General features: G+C 40.3%; 1 protein-coding gene across 1 annotated transcript; it reads left to right on the top strand.

Moving 5' to 3' along the window:
* Window positions 1-24,851, top strand: LOC124285396 (cap-specific mRNA (nucleoside-2'-O-)-methyltransferase 1-like). Its single transcript, XM_046721621.1, is given in 23 exon segments — window positions 1-142; window positions 1,135-1,316; window positions 1,622-1,780; window positions 2,555-2,646; window positions 7,721-7,793; window positions 8,223-8,298; window positions 8,301-8,316; window positions 9,060-9,132; window positions 9,409-9,601; window positions 10,038-10,156; window positions 10,518-10,614; window positions 12,125-12,257; window positions 17,361-17,546; window positions 17,915-17,971; window positions 18,529-18,586; window positions 19,254-19,322; window positions 20,616-20,750; window positions 21,035-21,163; window positions 21,270-21,361; window positions 21,743-21,859; window positions 22,274-22,386; window positions 22,890-22,998; window positions 23,953-24,851. Coding segments are annotated over 23 exon segments (2,427 nt in total). The 5' UTR covers window positions 1-126; the 3' UTR covers window positions 24,086-24,851.
* Window positions 24,852-25,812: the final 961 nt, after the last annotated feature.

Raw genomic sequence — 25,812 nt, 5'->3', positions numbered from 1 at the left:
TTCCGGTAAAACAAAACAGGCGCTAAGCGGATAACCCTCTCTATGTGTAGCATCGTGTTGATGAATCAGTAGTGTGTTGAAGGAAACTTTTTTGCAAAGACATCTTTATTACAGTGCAAACAAAGCATGAGTCAGTTGTCAGGTGTGTATGTTACACTAACCCTGAGATAATATATTTAAGGTATCGATAAATTGGTATTAAACTAAAGTGAAATCGAAAGTAGCATATTCTGCGTTATGTTCGGTGTTGTAATTTCAAAGCGAGGAGCTGCAAACAAATATATTAAATATGGTCTCCTTAATCAAGATGCCAAGGTTACAAATCCAGTATTCTACTAATTTACCATTCGAATGAGGTTCTATTAGTCATTTTATGACTGCTTCATTTCAAGAAAACAATTGGCCCAGATCCTTCTCTGTCAACTGTGAGCAATGTGTGCTAGCAGTAATATTAATAATTTAAGGTTGTGAGATCAAAATTGTTTTATTGTAACAAGTTGTATCCACAAATGGGAAAGATTTCCGCCCGTAACCCCCTTATTGTTTAAAATCATTATATACCTAAGAATATATGCCTATGTTTTTTTTATAAATAGCTATATGCCTAACCCTAAACCTAACCCTAAAATCTAACCCCAAACCTAACCCTAAACCCTCGAAATAATCCTAATAAATAGAATACATTTCAAGCGGGAATTACGGGCGGAACTCTTACCCACAAATGTACGATAAACACATAACTAGCAAAATGGATTTGTCATAAGCATGTTGCCCATATGTATCATTTGTAAGTCTAATTATTATTTAAGACTAAAAATTTGATTTTTTTCGAACAATGTTTTTGGTTCCAGAATTGTAAGAAAATTCCTGCCATTTTGCTAAAAAAATTGTAGCCTTTTTTGGTGTCGCCAATTTTGACTGGTGCCATTCTTTGGTCTGTCCCTTAACATTTTACATATGATTGCCCTCATAGCAATGTTCTCAGGCTTACGAACTTTCTTCAAGTTTCTGTTGCTCTCAATATATATAAGATGTGTTCCTTTATACCTTACCAGGATTTTCTCACTGATATTACATTTTAAACTTCTTTTGTTAACATTGTTCAGATTACCCTTACATTTGTTTTCTTTAAAGATTCAGATTCCTCTGAAGATGATGCACGTCCATCATTTGAAGGATTTGGTAAAAGATCCCTCATGGGGGGAGGTGACATTGGAGGAGGGGATCCAGACAATGAGAAGCCCCTATCTAAATACATTAAGACAAACACTGGCACCAAGGCCTCTGTCAGCTCAGAGAAAGTTAGCAAGATGATGGTAAGACTTTCTAGCAAAGCATCAATCATTTTCTGTTACTAATGTTGATCCTGAGGTGCATTCAACAGGTTCTGTTAATTAGATCTATGAACAAAGGAATGATCTATGTAGATCATTGCTCATGCTATGAAGTGGTAGTTGACTGGCCCTAACTTTATAATTTATAGAATTGATGGGCTATTGTCTTCACTCACTCACACTCACTCACTCACTCACTCTGCTCTGAATAAATGAATAATGGACACTGATCAGTGATGTTGTTTCTACAGTAGTCAGTTAATACTTGTGTTTTATGTGTGTTATAGGAAAAAATGGGATACAAGGCTGGCACAGGTCTGGGAAAGTTTGGTCAAGGACGTGTGGAGATCGTGGAGGCGTCCAATCAGCGAGGTCGTCGAGGTCTGGGTCTTCACCTGGATGGCCTTGAGGCAACAGACATCGAGTGGAACTTTGAAGAGGAAGAGGTAAGTCGCATGGATTGAGTTTGTTTTCCACATTTTGCTGGAAAATACAGTAGTTCTTCGAGTTGACAAGTACTGAAGTAGATTACAGTCACTAGACAATCAGTTCAGTATCCAACAGTATATTAACAACAGTTATGGTTATGTCACATGTGCCTGTATTTGTGTCTCACCATTATCGGTATGTGTTGTGTTGATGATATTCATAAAGACACTATGTAAAAGAAACAAACACTTCTGTTGAATAGTCTACCAGTACCAGTGCTGACTTGGCAAAGCAATGGGTTAGAACAGTAATGAAGCATATGACTTTATGGGTCACAACTTCTCGTTTATTGCATAGAATGTGTAGATTCTCACACCATTATCAAGCTAAGTGTATCTTATAAAAGTGTAAGAATCTACACCGAAATGTTGCTCTATGCAATAAACAAGAAGTTGTTATGCATCAAGTCATATGCTTCATTATTGACTGATTAACTTCTAGAATGCTGATAAAACAGTAGTTATGACAAGTTCTAGTTAATATCCAACGTGTTTACATGAGTACTCAAGTCTGGCGGATTGGCAGTCCTAGCTAGCTAGGTGTATGTAATTCAGTCGACTTTTTCCTTCTCTGCCAATTAAGATTTTATGATGAATATCTATCTCGCAGCTGGGGATTACCCATTACACAGAAAAAATGCAACACCCTGTGGAGTAGAGTCCCTGATCAAACATTATGCTCCCAGCATATTCTGGTATTGCTGCTGATGTTGAGTGATATGATGTTGGCAGGTGATCATGGAGGAGGAAGTGGAGTGGTGCCCACCCTGTGTTTCTGCTGTCCCCTCCTTGGAGGAGATGATGACATGGAAGCGTATTGGACCGGTAAGAGATCACAGTCTTTGTGTCAAATAGTGCACTCTGCTCCTTGTGCAGAGTCTAAATCGTAGAACATGCGTTACACTGTCAGTTCATTTTGTATAAGCATGTTAAAAGTAGAATTGCAAGGAGAATGGGTGAGCTGATGTTTCTTTATCATGATAAACAGAGATGAGAATTTTCTGCCGATCCGCGGATTTGATCGCGCTGGGCTCATTGGATCTGGCATGGGGACAACCCCCAACACCACCGGGCTCAATTTCCTCTTTATAAAGCACTGATCATCAATTCCTATGAACATGATGAAAAGGACATGTGTGTCTCGCAAAGAACTCTTTCTTCTTTCTTAACATGTTACCCATGTATATCTTAGGTGCAATGTTCTGTTAGTATATTAGTAGGAATACAGTATTGGGCAGTATTTGTACTACTTGATCAACACAAGAAAGTCCCTGTGGTCTTTAGCTGTGGTTAACACATTCATGATACTGGTTGTCAATAATGTAAAATCTTTTACCTGCCTGGATTTTTGTGTAGACCACTGAATTGGTCCCACCAGGCTTGTGGTAAGAGCTGACTAATCAGGGGTTCAAAAATCCCATCGCCCGACGCCCGGGACAAGTCAGTTTTCATTTCAGGCAATCAAATAATGGTATCTTACTTTTCCGTGGGCTACTAGATAATTTCCACTTATGGTTTCAAACCGCAAATAAATTTGGATTTAATTACATATCTGCTCAAAATGTAGCTATTACATTTCGCAATGATAATAAAGTAGAGTTATCTTTCTTTGCTATTTATCACTTTTCAATAAGTAGTCCAGTAAACATTAACATCAAATACCATGTTGATTTCTTCTTTCATAATAACATCATCATAATTATGTCATAAAATCAGGGCAAGTGGAAAATTAGTCAGGACAAGTTACTTTCTTAAAGTCACTTGCCCTGTGGCAAGTGGCTTTTTAAAAAAAATTTGAACCCCTGCTAATAATTAGGTGGGTGCAACTGGCTGAATGTGTGTCATTGTGACCTGGCTGACAGTGTGTCATGACCTGGGTCCTGTTGTACAAAACAACCTTAGCGCTAAAGCTACCTTAAGTCTATGTTAAGGTATGGGAGTTACAGTCACCTTAGCGCTAAGGCTACCTTAAGTCTGTGTTAAGGTATGGGAGTTACAGTCACCTTAGTGGTAAGACTACCTTAAGTCTATGTTAAGGTATGGGAGTTACGATCACCTTAGCGCTAAGGCTACCTTAAGTCTATGTTAAGGTATGGGAGTTACGATCACCTTAGCGCTAAGGCTACCTTAAGTCTATGTTAAGGTATGGGAGTTATGATCACCTTAGCTATACCTTAAGTCTATGTTAAGGTATGGGAGTTCACGATCACCTTAGCTAAGGCTACCTTAAGTCTATGTTAAGGTATGGGAGTTACGATCACCTTAGCGCTAAGGCTACCTTAAGTCTATGTTAAGGTATGGGAGTTATGATCACCTTAGCTCTAAGGTTACCTTAAGTCTATGTTAAGGTATGGGAGTTACGATCACCTTAGCTCTAAGGTTACCTTAAGTCTATGTTAAGGTATGGGAGTTACGATCACCTTAGCGCTAAGGTTACCTTAAGTCTATGTTTAGGTATGGGAGTTACGATCACCTTAGCGCTAAGGTTACCTTAAGTCTATGTTAAGGTATGGGAGTTATGATCACCTTAGCGCTAAGGCTACCTTAAGTCTATGTTAAGGTATGGGAGTTACGATCACCTTAGCGCTAAGGTTACCTTAAGTCTATGTTAAGGTATGGGAGTTACGATCACCTTAGCTCTAAGGTTACCTTAAGTCTATGTTTAGGTATGGGAGTTACGATCACCTTAGCGCTAAGGTTACCTTAAGTCTATGTTAAGGTATGGGAGTTACGATCACCTTAGCGCGAAGGCTACCTTAAGTCTATGTTAAGGTATGGGAGTTACGATCACCTTAGCGCTAAGGTTACCTTAAGTCTATGTTAAGGTATGGGAGTTGCGATCACCTTAGCTCTAAGGTTACCTTAAGTCTATGTTAAGGTATGGGAGTTAGGGTCACCTTAGTGCTAAGATCGCTTTGTACAACGGCACTCTGGCTGATTGTAGGTCATCATGATCTGACAGCATGACCGTACTGTTGACACAGTAGCATTGGCTTGTCCAGATAATAAAGAAACCCACATTTTTAACTGACCTTACCATAGGTCTTATGCATATTACCTCAAGCTCCGCTTAAAAGAGAGCTAGTGCCGTTCCAGCGCCGTCCCCCTCGTTACCTGGCTCTGTCCCAGCGCCGACTTCTGCGTTGCCTAGTGCAGTTCCAGCGCCGATGGCCTAGGCACCTAGCTCTGACGTTGTTGGATTGTTGCATCAACCAGCGCCTCCCCCGACGCCGTATCCCCAAGAAGGCATCTGTGTCTACGTTGTCTCGAGAGGAGGATTTACAGCATCCGTTATTGGAAGAGCGTTCCCGACGCCAAGAAGCCGAACGCTCCCGTCGTTCTAAGCGGTCTCACTCTAGGTCTCCTCAACAGCGCCATCGTTCTAGAAGTCCTCGTCATAGTTCTGATACTAGTCATCGCCGTCGTCGGTCTGATTCCAGGTCTCGCTCTCCCAGAAGTCCCAATGATAGGGAGAGGCGTTCAAGGTCACCGACTCGTGGGAGGTGCTACCGTCGGTCCCATTCAAGGTCGCCTCCTTTTCGCCGCTCGCCGCTCGACCACGTTCCCCTACAGTTACCTTTAGTGCTGTTTCTCAGCTGTCATCTGAGCGCCCAATGCCTGCTGCTTCTGGCCAATGGTATAATGCTCCTACCGTGTCCTGGGAGGGCGCTGAGGAGCTCTATTTTTCTCCCGATTATAACGAAGAGATGTTACAAGAGGAAGATGATGGTGGTACTTACCTCCCCCTATCTGCTGTGTTTGACTGGATTGCCGACAGACTGCCAGATTGTCCTTCTCCCTCTTCAGGCTCTGACGACCCGAGAGCTATTAGGTCTTCTCCCGAGTTACTCATCCCGCCTCACCCAATGGTGGCCGATGCGGTGGCCTCTTTAAATGCCGACTTTGCTATACTGTCTCTCAATACTACTATTAAGGCTCCTAAGTTGCGCAAAGATACATAGCTTGGAATTCGCTGATGGAGGCGCGGCTCATGATGAATCCCTCAAACGTTTATTGGGTTCTCCACAGAGTGCAGCTTCCGTTGTACGTGTCTCCGATTCCAGATCCGGCGGCATGGGCAGTCGATGCCATGTCCTTGTCGTGGGAGGGTCTGGACGCATACGCCTTTCCACCACCAGTTCTGCTGCCAGCAGTGATAGCAAAGGTCAAGCGGACAGAGATGATTCATCTGCTTTTGGTCGCGCCTTGGTGGCCAACAAAAACCTGGTTCCCAGATCTGCGCCGTCTCGCCGAAAGAAGTCCGCAACAGTTACCAGAGTGGCCTCACCTGCTCAGGCATCTGCACAGTCGACAGCTGCATCCCGATCCGACTCGATTTCATCTGTACGGTTGGATCATCTGCAAAAGGTGCTGAAGGCCAAGGGCTTCTCCACGGGTGTAGCTATAGGAACTTATTTATCGGCTCTTAACTCTGTTTTGGCGGTCAAGTGCAACAAAAAGATTTCCAAGGTGCCGGAGCTCATCGCTGTACTCAAAGCTTTCAAGCTGAAGGACCAGAAGGCAAAGTTTCATCCTCCTGCTTGGGACCTTACCATCGTTCTCCAGCATCTGAGAGGTCTGCCTTATGAGCCCTTGGACACTGCTTCATTCGAGAACCTCTCCAGAAAGACAGCTTTTCTCTTGGCCCTGGCCACGGCGGCTAGGGTCAGTGAGATCCACGCATTGGATGTCACCAGGGTGCGATTTGAGCAGTCGCAGCATGGTCTTGTTCATCTGGGACTGCTTTGGGATTTCGTGGCTAAGAACCAGCTGCCAGGACAACCGGACAGAATGTTCTCCATTCCTCCATTGTCTTCCATTTTAGGACCCCACGACTCTGAGGAACAGCTGCTTTGTCCTGTGAGGGCTCTTAAGATGTATGTTGCCAAATCATCATCCAGGAGGCAGTCTCGCAAGAGACTGTTCATCCCATTTACCTCTGCGGCAAAAGGTGAAGTTAATAGAAATACTATTGCGCTCTGGCTACGTACGACCATTCTGGCTGCCTACGATGCACAAGATCTGCCTCACCCTACAGCCAATAACCCGCACGAGATTAGGGCTCTGGCATCCACCATGGCTCTCCACAGAAACTGCACCGTTCCAGCCATCATGGAGGGTAGTCTGGAAGTCCTCTACTGTCTTTGCTAGCCACTACCTGCGGCATTTGGCCGTCGAGGATGCTGAAGGTCTGCAATCCTTTGGTCCACTGGTGGTTGCCCAGCAACTCACCCGACCTACCGCCCATTAGGTAACTACTTCTCCTTACCTTCTGGTCTTAAGGATAACTTATGCCCTGGGTGTATTTGTTTTCCTTAGGGTTTCCTTGGGTTACTGTCTGTTTGTTGTTCCAGGCGCTTCATGCGACAGTCTGCCGATTCAGTTAGTTTTCCTTGGTTTCCCTTGGCATGTGGTCTTGTTTTTCTTCATGGGACGGTCCTCTGGAGCCCGACACCGCCGTCCTACTGTCGAATCCATATGCATAAGACCTATGGTAAGGTAAGTTAAAAATTTATTAAAATCTAAATATTTTAGATATTTAAATACTTACCTTACCATAGGGCGGGTAACTCCCTCCTAACGCTGGATGCTCCTCCCCTCTCTGGGCTCTTCGGACCTGGTAAGTAAAAGTGATGTTTGGATAGACCGCGCTTGCGCGGGAAGGGAGATCACGTCACTTCTGTTCCTGTACACTCGTCGATACTTGAGGCAGCCATTCTAGAGAATGGCGAATCAACGACTGTCTGATCTCTTATAAGCGGAGCTTGAGGTAATATGCATAAGACCTATGGTATGGTAAGTATTTAAATATCTAAAATATTTAGATTTTAATAAACTATTTGTGTTTGCTTGGATGAAGTTGTTTGTAAATGCGTGTTTTCTATCAACTATTTTCAGAAAAAAAAGAGATATTGATGATGAAGACATATTCTGTTCACCAAATATTCTGCGACTGATTCTAGGCAGCAAGGTATTTATCTTTATGTAAAGAAACTAGAAATTTTTCTTGTAGTTTTTGTATAGGCCTTCTCAACGGCTCTAGGGCACATATTTGATAAAACTATTGCCCCCATTCCAGAAGATGATGCTCATCCCATTTTTAGCCCTTGCAGCCTATAAATGTTTCATTCTATGGATTATCAGCCTTTCTCATCTCATTCACTGGTCTGTATCCTCAATTTAGACTTGAGGGTTCCTTAATACTCAGGTCTCCCATAAAAGAACTATGTTTTCAATGTAATAAATGTTACTTTATTTCAGAGACCGCATGTTTGTCTATTTTGTGTGCTGACAGTTATTTAAGTCAGTGGACGCAGCAGAGTGTAGTTTATTTTCATTTTGCATGTAAATGACAAACAGAATGTTCATGATAATATCCCACCATGTCTAACTTGTGTAGTCCGTGTTTGATCAACTGGAACCAGAGGAAATGAGGCGAGCAAGAACAAGATCCAATCCTTACGAAACTATCAGAGGTGCATTTTCCTCAACCGGTAAGAAGACGTACACTGAATATACTGAAATCTTATGGTTTATAGTTTATTATAAAGTTTGCAGTAATCTTAGGCTGGATCAGATGTTGTCTTGTATTACAATGAGTTTTACTATGTGAACCCAGTTGTGAGTGTTTGTTTACAGACTCATTTGAATGAGAATCCTTTGGTCAAAATATAGTCACAAACCTAATCGTCACAGCCAGAGGGAACAGTATGATTTTGCAGAATATATGACACAGATGTAGAGTTGTAGGTATCATGACTGTCTGGTTTAGTTTAATTATCCATATGGAAAGCATGTCATGACTATCTCACTGTTATTGCTTTATTCTCACAAGTATATAGGAGGAGGGGGCAAGGAGGGGGCCTTGGTGGCCCAGTCGTCTAAAGCACCACAATTTGCTATGCAGAGTTGTGCCCCTTAGGTTGCCTTAGATTGTAGTCCTTTAATAGTGAGTTTGAATCCTATGATTATGATGATTGATTTGTCATGCCAAGTGGTAAATGTCTGACTTGTGTCACTTTGGGCTTTCCCCCGCCTTCATGGAAGATGCCATGATATAACGGAAATACTGATCACAGATGCAATTAACCAGTTGACTTGAACGGCATGTCATACTTCAACCCAGTAAAACCTAAGGTGTATCTTGAGGAAGTGTGTGACATCAATTGTTTCAAGTCTTTGTTTGATTTAGGGAAGTGATATTTACAACTGCTGACATGTTTCATTTCCTTTGCAGAGCGGCAATGAAGATGGCCAACATGGACGCTCTGTTAGACTTCATGTTCACAACACCTAAATCCCCTGACGGTGTAAGTAGTCTAACATCTGATGCTCACAAGAAAAAACACTCACAAATATTTGCTCACAGTAACCCTAATGAGGGACAATTTGGAAAAATGCTCAGTTGGAAAGTGTCTTGCTTGAACTGACTGTCACCATCTAGATGTGTCAAGCCACTATACCAGAGAAGTTGTTTTGGAAATCACAACTTTGTTCATTCCATGGTCACCATTTTTGTGGCTTGTTGCTACAAATAACTTCCCCTATAATTTCTTTATCTGAGTTTGTTTGTCCTCTGTCTGCAGCACAAAATGGTTGGCTCCAATGAACTGTTGTACTTTGCGGACATCTGTGCCGGGCCGGGGGGGTTTAGCGAGTACGTTCTGTGGAGGAAGAAGGGGGATGCGAAGGGCTTTGGCTTCACTCTTCGAGTCGGCAACGACTTCAAATTGGAAGACTTCTTTGCTGGACCAAGTGAAATGTTCGAACCTCACTATGGTAAGAAGTGTGATATCTCAATGTTGTCCACTCACCAGAAAAAATCTTGTTTCCCTTATGATGGCGGTGTTCCCTGATGGGTGTCACGACACTGATGGCTGCCATCATACAGCCCGAACATTGCTGATTGTAGCGTTAAACTACAAAGACACATATGACAGTCCAGCATCTTAACAAGAAGACCGAATCCATTTCAGTCTTTGTGCTTAATGTCGTATTCTTTGGCATGCGGTCTTATCTATGGACACCCTGATGTTGTTACTGTAAAATATAGGGTTCTGCTAAGGATCCTTTGACTTTCAAGTGTTTTCTGTTAAGTTCATCTAAAAATCAAAGTCGATCCTTATTATTTATGTAGAAGTTAAAGAAAAATGGTCATTCTTATACTGCTCAAGGGAGTATTATCTGGGAGTAAGACCTAATGTCTGTCCTGCAGGTGAAGGTGGTTTGGAAGGAGATGGTGACATATTTAGACCAGCCAATCAGGAAGCTTTCACTAAGTTTGTCCTGGAAAACACAGATGGAAAGGGCCTCCATTTTGTCATGGCGGATGGCGTAAGAGCTTGGAATCATTTTACTGTTATACTGTTCTGTTTCAGTAGTCAGTGTATGTTAATTTGAGTTAATTTAGCTGGTCTTCATTTAAAGTGAAAACTAAATAAAAAGTGAGTTCATTTCATATTTGGAGTTATTGTTAAAAAAATTCAGTACTTATACTCTTTGTTTGTTCTGGTGATATAATAATCATTATGATGTGTTGGGTGTGTAGAAAGTTGTTGCATCATACAGACATTGTAAACTCTTGAATGATGACTTGGTTGTAGGATAAAGTTATCTTTTGTAAATTAGCGATGTAGTTAACAATTGTTCATGTGATAATCGAGGCAACAGTTGAGTGACTTGTTGATATTTGCAGGGTTTCTCAGTGGAAGGACAAGAAAACATCCAGGAGATTTTATCGAAGCAGCTGTACCTGTGTCAGTTCCTGGTGGCCCTGTCCACTCTGCGTGAAGGTGATGTTCACTGACTTTCACAATACCTGCCTAGTCCAGATGACTGACAATGTTTCTATAGGGGTATTGTCCTATTCTTGTTAAGGAGACCACTTTTTAAACTATTTTTAATGCGCTATCTCATGAACTGTTGTACCCAATGTCATCAAATTTGGTGACAGCCTACAATGGGGGATTACGCAGATACCAGTCGATTTGGGTGACCTTGACCTTAACTTCAAGGTCACCATGACACTTTGACCACTTTTCAAACTTATGTAAATGCGATTTCTCATAACACGTTGCACCCAATGTCTTCAATTATGTCAACAGCCTACATTGGGTGATTACACAGACACCAGTCATTTCAGGGTGATGTTGACCTTACTTTCAAGGTCACGTGACACTTTTCAAAATCTCACCCAACTTAATACCCACACCCGTTATGATCATGTGACTAATAGATTAAACAATGTAATGTGTTAATCTTTCATGATTAAAAGGTTGTATTGTCTTTGAAGATTTAGACATAATTTACAGCCACCTGTTTTGAATGTAATACATGGTTAAGATATTGAAAAACTCAAAATTTTAGCCTCCAAGCTGAAGAATATATTGGTATTTCTTAAAAATCTGATGTCAGGCATTAGCATAACGGGTATCCTGGTAGGGTAGGGTAATAGGGGGTTGGGTACTCAGGTAGAAACTTTGGACCCGTCCGAGCCCTAATACACACTGATACTGACAGTGGATATGTGCATCTGCGTCTATACATTCAAGTCTACTGTATTCCTGAAATATCTTCATAGTTAGGAGAAGATTCTCAGAAATGACTAAAAACTATATCACACAAAAGGTAATCTTCTATGTGGCCAAAATATAAAAACTAGTAAATATGTTATATTTCAGTCTTGTTGCAGGGGACATTGCCATGTTAGTGGCGAACACTTGTTTGTATTGTTTTGTTGTGCTTTTGAATCATATTTTATTAGATGAAATTGGAAAGCCACAAAACAACTTCAGATGTTAAATCATAATAAGTTCATGCTGTCATTGGAGTAAGTAAGGATAATAATCATAATAATAGGATCATATATATAGCACTTAATCGACACTATGAAGTAATCTAGAAAGACTTAAAGGAAATCAAGGAAAGACCATATTGGAGATGTCCATGGGATCTTTTGATGCGCATGTTCCCATTTCAACATATCCAACATTCAAACAAAACAAAATACAACAATTATCTCACATTTTTATTATATTACAACATTTTTTCTTATCCTGACTCATGGTCTTTGCTTATCTCCCTTTCCCTTGTGAATGGTAGTGGAACACTTGAATCCCTTGAAGTTCAGGATAAGTATAAAAATATCAATTCTACTTGAAAAATTACATATTTTTACAAAACAGACATCCAGAGGATATTTATGCATTCTGAAAACACCAGGGATGAGAACAAAATATATTTGGGATTTCTTATATTAATCTTGTAAGCAGGAATTATTGATGTATGTTGGTATGTTTACAGGTGGCCACTTTGTGTGCAAGTTATTTGATCTGTTTACACCATTCAGCGTGGGCCTCGTGTATCTCATGTACCATGCCTTTGAGAAAATTAGTATCATCAAACCAGTCACAAGTCGTCCTGCAAACTCTGAAAGGTAAAAACATTTACCCTGAAGTTCTTGTTTTATCATTATTATAGGATATTTATATAGCGCACATATCCACACAAGGCGTCAAGGCGCTGGTATTTGTTTCTTTCGATCATTGGACGTCAATCTCAACGGCACATCATATTATCATTCTCAACTCCCTGGGGAGTATACAACTCTTGCAGCCACCGAGTTATTGCGGCTTTCCCATCCTTACGAGGTACCCAATCACAGCTGGGTGGACTGGGACACACAGTCACAGTACTTTGTCCAAGTTTACTGCACATTGCTGTACCTGCAACTAGGTGTTTGCACGTATTCATGTGGCCACCATCTGGTCTTATACCAATGGATTTGTAGGTTCTTTTAAGTGCACAGGGTTGTGTACTGTACAGTAGGGGTTGTGACAACACTGAAAGGGTCTGCACGCAAAGTTGACTCCAAGGTTTGTACACCCGGTCACAGGTGGGCTCGATCCCAACACCTCAATCTCGCTGGATCACTAGCCTGACGTCCTTGACAGCTCGCCCACCATGTCATCATGTATATTGTATTTGAACATACTACATGGTAGTGTTGGGAATCGGAAACCAAATCCACTATCGATTATCGGAAGACTTGTTGTGAACGATCATCGATTATAATCGAAATATATACATTTTTAATGTAATCACCAATTTTATGGGCTTTTGCCCAGGTTTTTCTAATTAATGTTTTTTTATAACTAATACTGTCATGCATTGAAATGCATGCATGCAAGTAAGACACTGGAATTGTAATTAAACAATAAAAGTGGTTAAAGTTTTACAATGCGCATAGCTTCATGCTGTAGACGCATGTTTGTTCGTGACTATTCATCAAATCAAATGGTTAGTATACTTAATTCAAGTGTGTTATTCAAAAACAACAAAATTCCAATTATTCAAACATATATTTTTTATAATCAATAATCATTTTTAATCCTTCTTTCGATCTTTCACACCACTACTACATGGTATATCAAGGAGTTATATAAGATTCCAGATGAATGGCACTGGGGATGCAAACTGGGAAAAAAGTGTCATTTTGGAAATTTGGTACTCCTGTGTCAGTGTGTCAGCTAGAGGTCCCCAATACCTTGTGCATCTAGGCTTGTACTCCTGTGTCAGTATCAGGTTGAGGTCCCCAATACCTTGTGCATCTAGGCTTGTACTCCTGTGTCAGTATCAGGTCGAGGTCCCTAATACCTTATCAGGGTTCGATTTAGTGCTTTATTACTTGCATTGGTGCAACCAAATATTACAAAATGCAACCTAGTTTTTAGTTAAAGGTCACATAAACCCTAGGGGGTAAAAATACATAAATCACTAACTCGCATCATTATAAATGAAACCCCGTCATTAAAACTACTCATTTCGACCTTTAATTGACTTAAATCGACCTTTTTGACAACAGTGCACAATTCTCACCCGCGAACGAAATTTCAACCAATCAGAGCGGCGCGACTCTGTGACGCCATATGAGGAATAGCTAGGAGGGCCTGTGCAGAATTCATCTACATTTTAGGGTTAAATTATCTTGTTTACAGGCTTGTATAAACCTGAAATCGTGACAATTGTTGTGGAAAATGAAAGCTATATGTTCTCACAATCTACTGTCATTTAATTTTGTCTCATGCTTTGCCTAATTTCGAAGTTACAACTTGTTTTCATAGACGATTCTGTCAAAATCGATTGGTGTCGTTAGGGCCCTATTTGTATAATGACTGATCCAAATTGATCCCATTTCTGTGTTTTTTTACCTCGATATTTAATCATGTCATGTAAAAATCTGTTTGTATTCTTAAAACAGTGTCGGCCCATAAGTTTTCACATGCAATACAGCAATTAATACTCCCTTGTTGTAACCCGTGTTAGGTGGTATAAACCTACACATGTTATTTGTCATCATTCACTTGATGGTCAGTTAATGAATTTATAACAGGTATAATTAGTGGTAACACACTTAAATTACCCGACAAAGGTTCCCATTTGGCATTTCTTGTGTCTGGAGTAAATATTCAACATTATAAACATCGATCAAAGGATTAACCGATAACACGCTGATTGATTAATTACTTTTATCTTACACAGCTGAATTGTCAAAAGGTAGTGTTTATGTATGTAGATTTACTAATCTATACTGAATACACTCTGTCGTCGGTCGGTGTTCAAGTAAAAACAACGCCCTTCTTTCAAAGGATTAACCGGCATTACATTGATTGATTGCCCATTATTGGCTAACTAAATTACTGTTTTTAAAGAAAGGCGGACATTATGCAATTAGTTGCCAGGTGTGCTATCTTGGGTGACCAATGAGACTATACATCAATACCTGAAAAGATTTATCACTTTTTCGTATATTAAACTGTTAAAAGACACATCATTTGGAACAGTTTTGTGGATATTGATGGATACATTCCTCGAACAAGGTAATGGCCTGATATTGTTCCTATAACTTTAATCTGTTTTAATTTTAATATTTGCATTTTGTTTTTATTCATTTGTTGTAGCATTCAACAGAATCATTGTTTTCGCCGTGAAGTGTAATGAGACAGACAACATGCACTAGGGTGTGTGTGCGAATTATGATTCACATTGGTAAACTATAAAATGTCTAGATATTACAGTTCTGTTATAAATTCACTATAAGTATCAGCAGATCGTCTGCTTTTTATTTAGTTTCAAAATGCATACAAGTATGATAATAAACTAATTAGGATTATAAGACCAAATATAAAGACGCATTACTGACTAGTATCTACATACTGGTGAGTGGACATGAACCATGGGAATGTAGCAAGAAATTTATCGCAAGAGTATTGTGACTTCGACCCCACCTCCTCGCCTCGTGGAAGAAATCGCTATGTTATAAGTTGTGTCATGCAAAATCCGCTTGGTTATGATTCCAATACATATTTAACTACGAAAGTAGAAAGTAGTCTTGATTTTCTAACTTGATGAAAACAAACTATAATCTCCTTAATTCTAACAGATTTTTTATTTTAAAATGGCGGGCCTCTGTCGGGAACATCCGCCAGTCTGAGGATAAATGGTATTTAGGTTTGTTTCCACCGAAAGTTATAAAATCAAAACTACTTTCTACTGGTAGTAAAATATGTATTTTATTGATGGCCAATAGGATTTTGCATGACAAAGCGTAAAACATAACAATTTCTCTCGTGGCAGCCAGGTGGGTGTCAATATAATACTACTTACAATATTATTGTTACTTCGACCACAACCTCACTTCCTAGGAAGAAATCGCTATGTTACAAGTTGTGTCATAGAAAATCTTTATGGTCATCAATCATATGCATATTTTACTACAACTAGTAAGTAGTTTTGATTCTTTAACTTCCGTGAAGCGATCTGAACACAAGTAAGATATCGCTTCAGGCTTCCACAACTCTCGCCGCGACTCACAAACATAACCCATTTAGCACGAACTGTGGGTCCTGTGGAAATCTGTGCATGGGGACACCATCGCCTCGACCCCTAGGAGCAATTGACGACAAAGCAACGATTCAGCATGTCGCCGCTGATGTCGAGAAATCATCAAAATGATGAGCGTGCTACACATTTTCTATACAACTAACTGAAAATCGTTCCTCATATGACGTCACTGCAGTGCTCTGGCGACAGAGTTACGTAACCTGTCTGTGGTTTCGTTGGCGGGCGAGAGGGAAGCAGGCGACTTTTTGGCAACTTTTAATCGCTCGGTATTAAATAACCACAAGTTTTTAAAGAATAAATTTGGTGTTCCGCATAAGACTAACCACAAATCTTTCATATGTAATGGTTAAAAGAGTAACAAAAAACAAAGTTTAGTGGTTCTTTAACATTACACCAGATGCAAGTCAATTTTTGAGACTTCAGCTGGAAAACAGGATGATGAGGAACTGACTTGGAAGAGTGACTCTGATGACTGTATGAGCAGTAACTGAAGGATTTACTGTTCATGAAATTTTAAGAAAGAGTAAGATAACTAATCTTATCAGTCCCAGATTTCTTTTGTTATAATGTTCTAAACTATCATTACCAAAACTCAAGCATCATATTTTATACAAGATTTTATATTGAGCAGCAGGTGCAACCTGTTTTTATCTGATGCAACAAGGTTTCTACCTAAGGTTGCACCGGGTGCAAGTAGGTTTAATTTCTTTAAATCGTACCCTGCCTTATGCATCAAGACCTGTACTCCTGTGTCTGTACCAATCCATTGGGGTTCCTGGTCAGAGGTTTCCCCCAATAAATCGTACATGTCACAAGAACCTTCTACAGATTGGGAGTGTGATGTGTGGCTGATCATGTTTTATCATACTCTGATGTAGTGGAACATTGCTCAGATTGTAACTGGTTTGTCTGGTTATCTACGAGCTGCTTATCACTTATAGTCTGTTTGCAGTGAAAACGTACCCGATGAATGTCACTTTAAACCAAAAAGTAAAACAAATAAAGTGAAATTAAGACTGCGAATCCTCATGATTTTACCTTGCCAATTGAACATTTAAATCTCAGAATTTTATTCGACCTAGGATAAAAGTTGTTTAACAAACGATCATAGTTTCACATGGCTATTATTGGTTGTATTACAAGGGGGTATGCACATCAAATGAAACACCGAAAATGACAAGTTTTGTTATAAGTTAACGCTCTTCACGTACCGCACGTGCATTTGTTTCACTGTTCCAACTACTGCACTTACCCCCTTGTAATACGTTTTCACTGCAAGCAGACTATAGTCGATAACCCACTGCATTATCTCCATTCTGCTATCATCAATATCCTGGACCCATTCACTACCATAGATTCATTTTTTAGCCTTTCAAATAGCCAGTCAATGAAGTTATGCTTACAGGGACAGTTAGTGATATGGTGCGATTACCTCCACACTTAAGATGTGTTTCCAAATGGTTCCAGAGTATTTATCAAATATAGTTGTGATACATTGTATAGTCAAGGGTGAGCATTAAATGTTCTTTGAATTTTCATCTTTACTTAAAGGCTTTGATATTAATCTGACGTGTGAAACTAGTCCAAGTCTGATACCACAACAAACTTTATGGTGATGTGTGTGGACGTATTTCAGGTATATTGTGTGCAAGTGGAAGAAGTGTGACATTGAACCAATCCTGCAGTATATGAGACACATCAACCAAGATCTGTGTGTGTACATGGGGTCCACATCCAAACAGGACGTCAATGAAATTGTCCCCCTTGAAATGATTACTGGAAATGAGGAATTCTTCAACTACATCTTCAAATCCAATGATGTGTAAGTCATTTGACATAGACACTGACTAAATAATGTCGCTCCTCTGTCTGTTTTTACATGTCCAGCTGTTGGTAATGTCTTCATAGGAGGCACTAACTATTTGAACTAGACCACAGTCTCCAACCACACCTACTATTGTATGCATGTCATTGATAATACAGTCTACAGATATCTGAAACATGGTCAAGTGTCAGAAGTTTCCACTTTTGTTTTCAAGTCAGATTTATGTTTTCATGTGTATGCTATTTTTGGTGGAACTGAGGATGTTTTTTTCTTATTCATTGAAACATGGTACCACTTGGAGTGTACATTGTGATAATGGCTTTGTTTAAACATTCACAGATGATATATTTTCTTGTCCACAACAGATTAGGAAAGAAACAAATAATTGGTCTCAAGAAAATCCAAGTGTTTGCTCAAAATGTGTGAGTATATTAGTAAATGTTAATGTTAATTCACCTCAAGGCATGGTACGCTCACAGCATTGATAGCATTGATGGGTGTTCATGCTTTCACTCACATGTTCACCTGGTTCAGCAATGCTATGTCTACCTTAGGAGAGACCTTTTCCCTTTTCAGTTGGTTCAAAAAAAGATTTGTGAAAAATTTGTTGCAAATGGGGGAATGTTTACCTCACCAGACTGAAATTCGTGGACTGTTTGACTGGTGTCCATTTTGTTTTTTGGTGAAGGGTGGCCTTTGCTGCCATGGCAGTTCTATTGAAAGAGATGCTCAGCCATCTCTGCTGAACATAACATGCACTGTAATTCTTATCACAAACTCTTATCACAAAATGCAGCTTTCTTCACTATAAACAGCTTTGAAACAAACCTAGCTCCCATTTATGTAACTTAACTTGTTCGATTCCTTTATATGTCTGTAGATTCTGTGAAGTAAGTAATAAAAACTAATTAAAGATCTGTGTACATGGTGTACAGTTAGATGAAGAAAGTAAGGTCTGACCATGTTTTGTGTCTTTCAGGGAGCTGTATGAGGAAAGACAAGCTGATGTCCGAGCTGAATGTCTCAGAAAGTGGCAGGTGAGCGGTCACTTGTGTGTTGATAGGGGTCAGTTAAACTGTAATCATAGGGCTTTTTTCATCTGAGAGATGAAAAACATACAAATATTTTGCATGTCAAATCATGAGGAGTGAGTGAGTGAGTGAGTTCAGTTTTGTGCCGCTTTTAACCATATTCTAGCTATATCACGGCGGGGGACACCAGAAATGGGCTTCACACATTGTACCCATGTGGCACATCATGAGGACCAGATGCTATCTAACAGTGCTCCAAATAAGTTTCACATCTGTGAAAATGCTCCCAAATCACCACTGCTGTAGGTTTGAATTTCTAGTAGGTCATGTGACTTGAAGCCATGCAACCTTATTTCCAGCACCATCGGGATAGAAATCTGAGATGCAAGCAGCACAAGAACACGATTTGCACATCTACAGATAGCAAAACCAAAGCAGAACTTTCGTCTGAGGACACAATATCCATGCTGGACATGTTCCTTGACGTGTCCTGTCTCTGAATGTACATTTAGTGGATATTTGGCCTATAAAATATTGTGGTACTTCTATACATGATAACTTGCTAGTTGCTTATTCAAACAGTTACACACGACTTAACCTGGAAGCAAAATATGAACAGATGCACATTAAAAGGTTCATATATTCCTTCATGTTTGTGAGCTCCTGTTGCTAGGTTCCGGATGAAGTAAGGAAGGCTCCTCCACGAGCTGATCCATCCCGGAAGTTTGCGGAACTGATTGCTGTAAGTATCCCCCTCATTATGGGAAAAACGTTACATTTACTTAGTAAATACAGTTGCCTCTACACTATGCTCTACCCTCATGTATTGGAATAAGGTACAGTTTCACCCTTTGTATCCTTGTGCTTTACTGACATAATTAATTGGGGCAAAACTGTACTTTATTACACTTTCTAAGATGCTTCGGTGAAAGATCAAAGACTTTATTAGACGATAATGTGCACTTTTTGCATTACGTCACTCTGCCCCCTCAAATTGAACAATTTTGCATTGCGTCACAATGTAAGCGACGTCACGATGCATGTCAGTTGTCATCGCCTCCTACAGGTGAGCGGTCACTTGTGTGTTGATAGGGGTCAGGTAAACTGTAATCACAGGGCTTTTTTCATCTGAGAGATGAAAAACATACAAATATTTTGCATGTCAAATCATGAGGAGTGAGTGAGTGAGTTCAGTTTTGCGCCGCTTTTAACCATATTCCAGCTATATCACGGCGGGGGACACCAGAAATGGGCTTCAGACATTGTACCCATGTTGCATCCCGTTTCTTGGTTTGCATTTGCTTCACTCAGCTAACTTCACTGGTGGAAACATTACATTTATGTTTTCCAACAGTTAAAATGTGTCAAATTTACTCGCAAGTTTTCAGCGACACGGTAACGTTCGCAATGTTTACATTCCCACAATGCAATCATGGAATGTCGCTTGACAACTCAGCTTCATCTGGATGTACTTATAAACTTACGCTGGTAGTAGAAATGCGACATTCATATTGCCCCATATGGTTTACGTTAATTACAGATGTAATTAAAATGAATTAGAGAAGATATTTCATCCAAACGTAAACCGTCATCAAACTGTTTATCATTTGTTTTTTCTGGTAATTTGACATCTTAGAATAAATACATGGGGGTAAAATAAACCATGTTGCTTTTTAAGATGCCAAATTAAACGCTTTTAGTACGATTAATCTAAGGCACAATGTGATGGTCTCTACATTTAAGAAGTACAGTTCACATGTGTAGTGTAATAATGTACAGCCTTTTGCATCCTTGTGCGTTAATTCACTGCTATCAGTCAGAGACTAAACAACAGTAAAAGCACAGGAACATAGTATGGGGGTTTGGATCCATGTTTGTTTCCAGGTTTGTCAGTGTTCAGGAGTGAACGTCCGGACCTCCATCACTTCAGGGCTTCCTCCCTCACTAAGTGGACACACACCGTGATATAACTGGAATACTGCTCAGATCAGCTTTAATCTCACTCACTATTCCCCAAATCTTTCTTTGTTCTCAGGATGAAAGTAAAGACTACTATGAGCACACACCCACTATCCTGACACACGAAAATCTGTCCCACATCAAGAGCGCCTACGACTACATGTGTGCAGTCATGGGAGAAGGACAACGTTTCTACATTCTTGGTCTCGGGGTATGTTAGATCATACTTGAAGAATTCGGTTTGCATGTTGTATTTTAAGAGCTACTTTATCAACGACAACTCAGATGATATTAAAATATCACCCCAGTGAAATGGAAAAATGTAAAATCTGAGTTGGAATTGGTTCGCAGTTGTCTATGCTTGTAACAGGTGTCTAAAATGGATGGGATAGTCAGATTCACTGTGGCTTACAGTGTACCATGTCCTAATGCTTTAAGTCACTGGAAAAGGTTCTGCATTCATTAAAGTCATCATATATCAAACTCCACTTTCAGAAAGCCCATGTATTCAAGTGGGACGGGAGGGGGAAGTGTCGATGGACAAAACTGGAGGAGAACCTGAGGTTGGAGCTGCCCCCAGATACTTTGTTGGAGGTCGAGGATGTTCAGGAACTCAAGGGGGAGGTAACTCAATGTTTCATTCATCAAAACAAAAACTCAAAAGGCCAACATGTGGTGTATGACCTGATGAACGATTTGTATACTATTATCTTTTTACGGTTTATTGTAGGGCCGTGGCCAGAGACGTCAACGGACAATACGTGCAATAGATGCCTTGTTTTTGTGTGGGATCGATGTACGAAACAAACACTACAAGGAGAGGTAAGAGGTGCCAATAATAACACTCACTGGTGTATTGAAGAACTAGGCTTTGCCCTGGCAAGATTTATTCAATTTATTGAAAGTTTAATCTAATTGATGTTATTACTCCATATGTAATGCATGGCTACATTGGTGTTACATTACAGTATGAAATGCATGTTAGCTAACTCTTTATTACGATGCTGACCTGCACTATTGAGACCTGTTGAGTCTCATTCTATAAGCAATCCTTGCACACAGACTTGCCGTTAAATCCAGGACAATATCCACACTCACACTTGGCTCATGTACCAGGGCCTGTTGTGTTGGAGGATTTGATGAAACCTAATTAAGACCTGACACTAAATAAAGCTCAGCTTTTTTATCTTTGTTTGTTTGTAGGTTTGAGAAATTACAGAAATTTGTGAAAGCAATACGGAAGCGGACCCGTTCTGATTTAGCACCAGTTACAGTTCCCACAGTGTTCAAGCTTGAAGAGATTGAGCACATATTTGATAGGTAGGGAGATCTCGCTGCCTGTTGTCCCAATGTCAAGGTTAAAAATGTATAGTCTTGTCCAAGTTACCTTAGGTCTGGCAAGGTACAGTGGAGAGTGAAGTACCATTACCTAATAGATCCATTGGGATCCGAATGAACTCAGTGAGATCAAGTGGTTACTAGTGACCTGTGTTGTCATGATGACATAGACTGTTGCTCGTTTAGTCAAGGACGTTGGGGTAGCCTAGTGTTTAAAGCATTTGCTTGTTACACCGAAGACCCGGGTACGATTCCCACATAGGTACAATGTGTGAAGCCCATTTCTGGTGTCCCCCACCGTGATATTGCTGTAGTATTGCTAAAACCCAACAAAATAAATCCCAGATTATGCAGATCCTTGAGTTGTCCAGGTGTGAAGTGTATGTAACTGTTTAGGTTGGAGATGAAGATTGTGAAGGGGTGTGCCGGGAAGCCACGGCTGTGCTACTGTACCGAGGACGGCAACTACTTCCACCCCCACGGCATCTACTTCATGAAGACGGTCAAAGGTCAGCGGGTATAGATGCTGTCAACTGTTGGCTGCTGAGTGGACACAATTACAATCTAGGTTTAATTTGTGTGTTATCGGATACTTTGAAATTCCTTCCTTTTCCATAAACCATCAAATATTAATTGTACATGATTATCTCCTCATGATACACATTAGGATCTTCTCTAAATAGACGTCTCAGTGAATATGTTGCATATTCTAACCAGTCAGTTGTGGATACTAAGACTATCACTAAGGATCTCAAGGTCAACATTCCGTCTTCGGTGGCTTGAGTTAGAGAGTTTAGCCTCTCAAAGCAATTTGTTTGTGGACTAATTTTTAGTACTTTTCAGGGGGCAATATACCTTCATCAATTCTGAAACCTTTAGTGGAAAATAACTTCATTCTTATTGTAATTCTTGTACACTTCATCAAGAGGTAAGAGAGCTCCCTCAAAGTAAAGTGACACATTTCTAAAGGGATGTTACTAAAGGTAATTCACTTACTGTATTGTGATGTCAGATCCATGGATGATGGCGCTAAGTCGATCGGCCAACAGGAAGTACTGGTACAACACAGCCAACAGAGAGTCCTCATTCGAGTGCCGATTAGATTGTATTGCATCTGTCAGGTGGGTAGTCTCCATCTTACTTCTAGCTGGAATATTGCGGCGTAAAACTAAACTCACTCACTCACTCACCATCTTACTTCTAACCCATGAAGATCCAGTTAAGAATTGATCTTCATTAACCCATGCTTGTCGTAAGAGGCGACAACGGGATCGGGTGGTCAGGCTCGCTGACTTGGTTGACAAGTGTCATCGGTTCCCAATTGCACATATCGATGCTCATGCTGTTGATCTCTGGATTGTCTGGTCCAGACTCTATTATTTACAGACTGCTGTTATGTAGCTGGAATACTGCTGAGTGCGGTCTAAAACTAAGCTAACTTACCCATTTTCTTGTTTATGGCCAAATTCATTTTGTTTTCAGATGTTTCTTAACCAATTGGTGTGGATCTGTTGAAATATAAATGTGGAATAAATCAATGTAGTAAAATGAGAAGGTTGTTTTGGTAATGATACCAGTAGGTCAGCTAGGCTATGTCACACAAACCGGTGATTGATGTTATGAGCAATACCCCACACTGTTGACGTAGAATGGCATTCAATCAACCACCTCAGCGCGTCTGACCACCCAGTTCATTGAGTATGGCAATCAGAGCCTCCTCAAGTACCTACTGTATTGGGAATACACTCAGTATTGATATATAAGAGTTTGTTTGATTGTCTGTAGTTTAACGCTGCACTCAGCAATATTCAAGTTAAATGGCCTGTAAATAATGGAGTCTGAACCAGACAATCAAGTGATAAAGGGCATGAGCATTGGTCCATGCAGTTGGAATATGATGACATGTGTCTACCAAGTCAGCGAGCCTGTGATATGTTAGAGAGTGCACATGATCAGAAAATTTCATAATGTAACACTACAATTAAGCTTGTTAAAGAAGAAAAACAAACAATGTATATATTGGGCCTTAATGTTCAGTGCCACATTGTGTAACTACTGCACGTTCCTCCATTCAGAGACTGCAAGATGAACAGCCTCCAGTGGTTATGGGAAAAAGGGGTGAAGGTGCACGACAGTCAAGAGGAGCGGAACCCTGGCAAGCTGTCCAGGGACGATGTCATGAACCACATTGTAAGACTGATGAAATGAGAGTCAAGATCCAAGAGTTTCCACAGGACATGTTGAGACCAAGCTCCAGGTCACCATGGTAACAGGTGCTTGTCAAACCTCCAATACTGGCGGCATCAGATGCACATGATCTGATAACATCTCAAAGGTTTTCCTTCATCAAGTTATGCAGTGTGGAGGATATCTGACAGGGATCTGTGATTGGGACCTCTGGGACCATCTGTGATGTGTGATCAAAGGATCCCTTATCAGATGACTTCTTCTAAAGAAAGGGACTGTCGGTTTTATGAATGGAGGTCAGCGATCCTTGTTTTGAACAAGATGCATTTGTCTCCACATCCATTAAAGGAACACCCTGTGACGGCCATCATGTTTTCCTAGATCTCCATCCTTGTTGCCATGGATATGTGTGTGTTTGATTCAGAGGATATCCTCAGGTGTGGCTTTAGTCAAGTCACATGACATCAACGACCCCTTGACTCTAATGCCTATTTTTGAACACTACTTTCCAAGTAGAATCATGTTTATGACTGATCAGTTTTCCAAAATGATGATTTAGATCCACTGATAATGTTATGCTTGTCTGTAGATGCTGGCAAAATGATTTAGATATACCAACACTGTTTAACTACTTGAAAAATTGGCAGCATGTATTTCAATAGCAGGTTGGTTGTTTAATGGAGTCCGGCTTGATGGTGTTTAGATGACAGTATACTGATGACAGTGTGTTGATGGCTTGTTATCAAGATAAATAGTTATTGGATAAGTAAATTTCTTGTTAGATTTTCATCCATTTCTTTTTAAATATGAAAGGCCTCATTCTCTTCCCACAGAGGTTTCTTGTCATATCTTCCTACGAACCTCTGTTCTAATACGGCCATATTTCCCGGTTCTCGTAAAATCCCCTAGCGGTAAAGAATCGAAACACGAATTATCTCCCTTCTTTCTATCCAATTAGAACACATGTTACATCGACTTAGATCCAACTTGACTAATGCATGCAAATATGGGGCCACAAATATCCCTCCTCTGCCGGGGACGTGTGTTGATGTGACACACAAGACATTTAATGGCTAGCTTGTCCGTTGTCAACGAGGGCGAAGGAGATGCCATTTATCCGCCATTACATGACTGAGTTCTGTCTAGAAGATACGTTTGCGCATCGCACATGAGAGGATGTTCTAATTTGCCCGATGCCTACGGAAATTACTGAGGCCTTGCAAATGATCACTTTTGAAACAACAGTGCTGATTGCACAACTAAATCTGATTGCAACCAATCACGAATCCTGAACACTCGCACCATGAAAGGGCCATATTAGAACAGAGGTTCGTAGGAAGATATGACAAGTAACCTCTGTGGGAAGAGAATGGAAAGGCCTATGACATTTCATTTTGTGTGTTTTATCTGTATTGTTTATTGTGTTGGATGGCAGCTTGACCTTCCTAAAATACACATACCTAACACAATGTAACATATGTTATATTTGGGATGTGTAATCGTACCTAGCACAAGTCAACAAGACAGCTAGAATGTAAAGTCGGCCATTTCCTTGACTGACATCATTTCAGCAGCCTAATGGATTAGGTCTGATTGTGGATGTTAACTGAACTGCAACATATCTGGAATACAAATGCACCATCAATAGACTATCACAAAGAGCTTCTGTTTTCGTGTGAGCTAATGCTTGAGCAAGAAGTCTGATGTGGCCTTGTGACAAATACTGCTGCGTCAGCAGATTATGTTGC

Source organism: Haliotis rubra, unplaced genomic scaffold, assembly GCF_003918875.1.
Source record: "Haliotis rubra isolate DU_JTF1 unplaced genomic scaffold, ASM391887v1 Scf36, whole genome shotgun sequence".
Classification (NCBI taxonomy): Eukaryota; Metazoa; Mollusca; class Gastropoda; order Lepetellida; family Haliotidae; genus Haliotis; species Haliotis rubra.
Note: the sequence above shows the minus strand (reverse complement) of the source record. Positions and strands in the feature narration are given on the sequence as shown.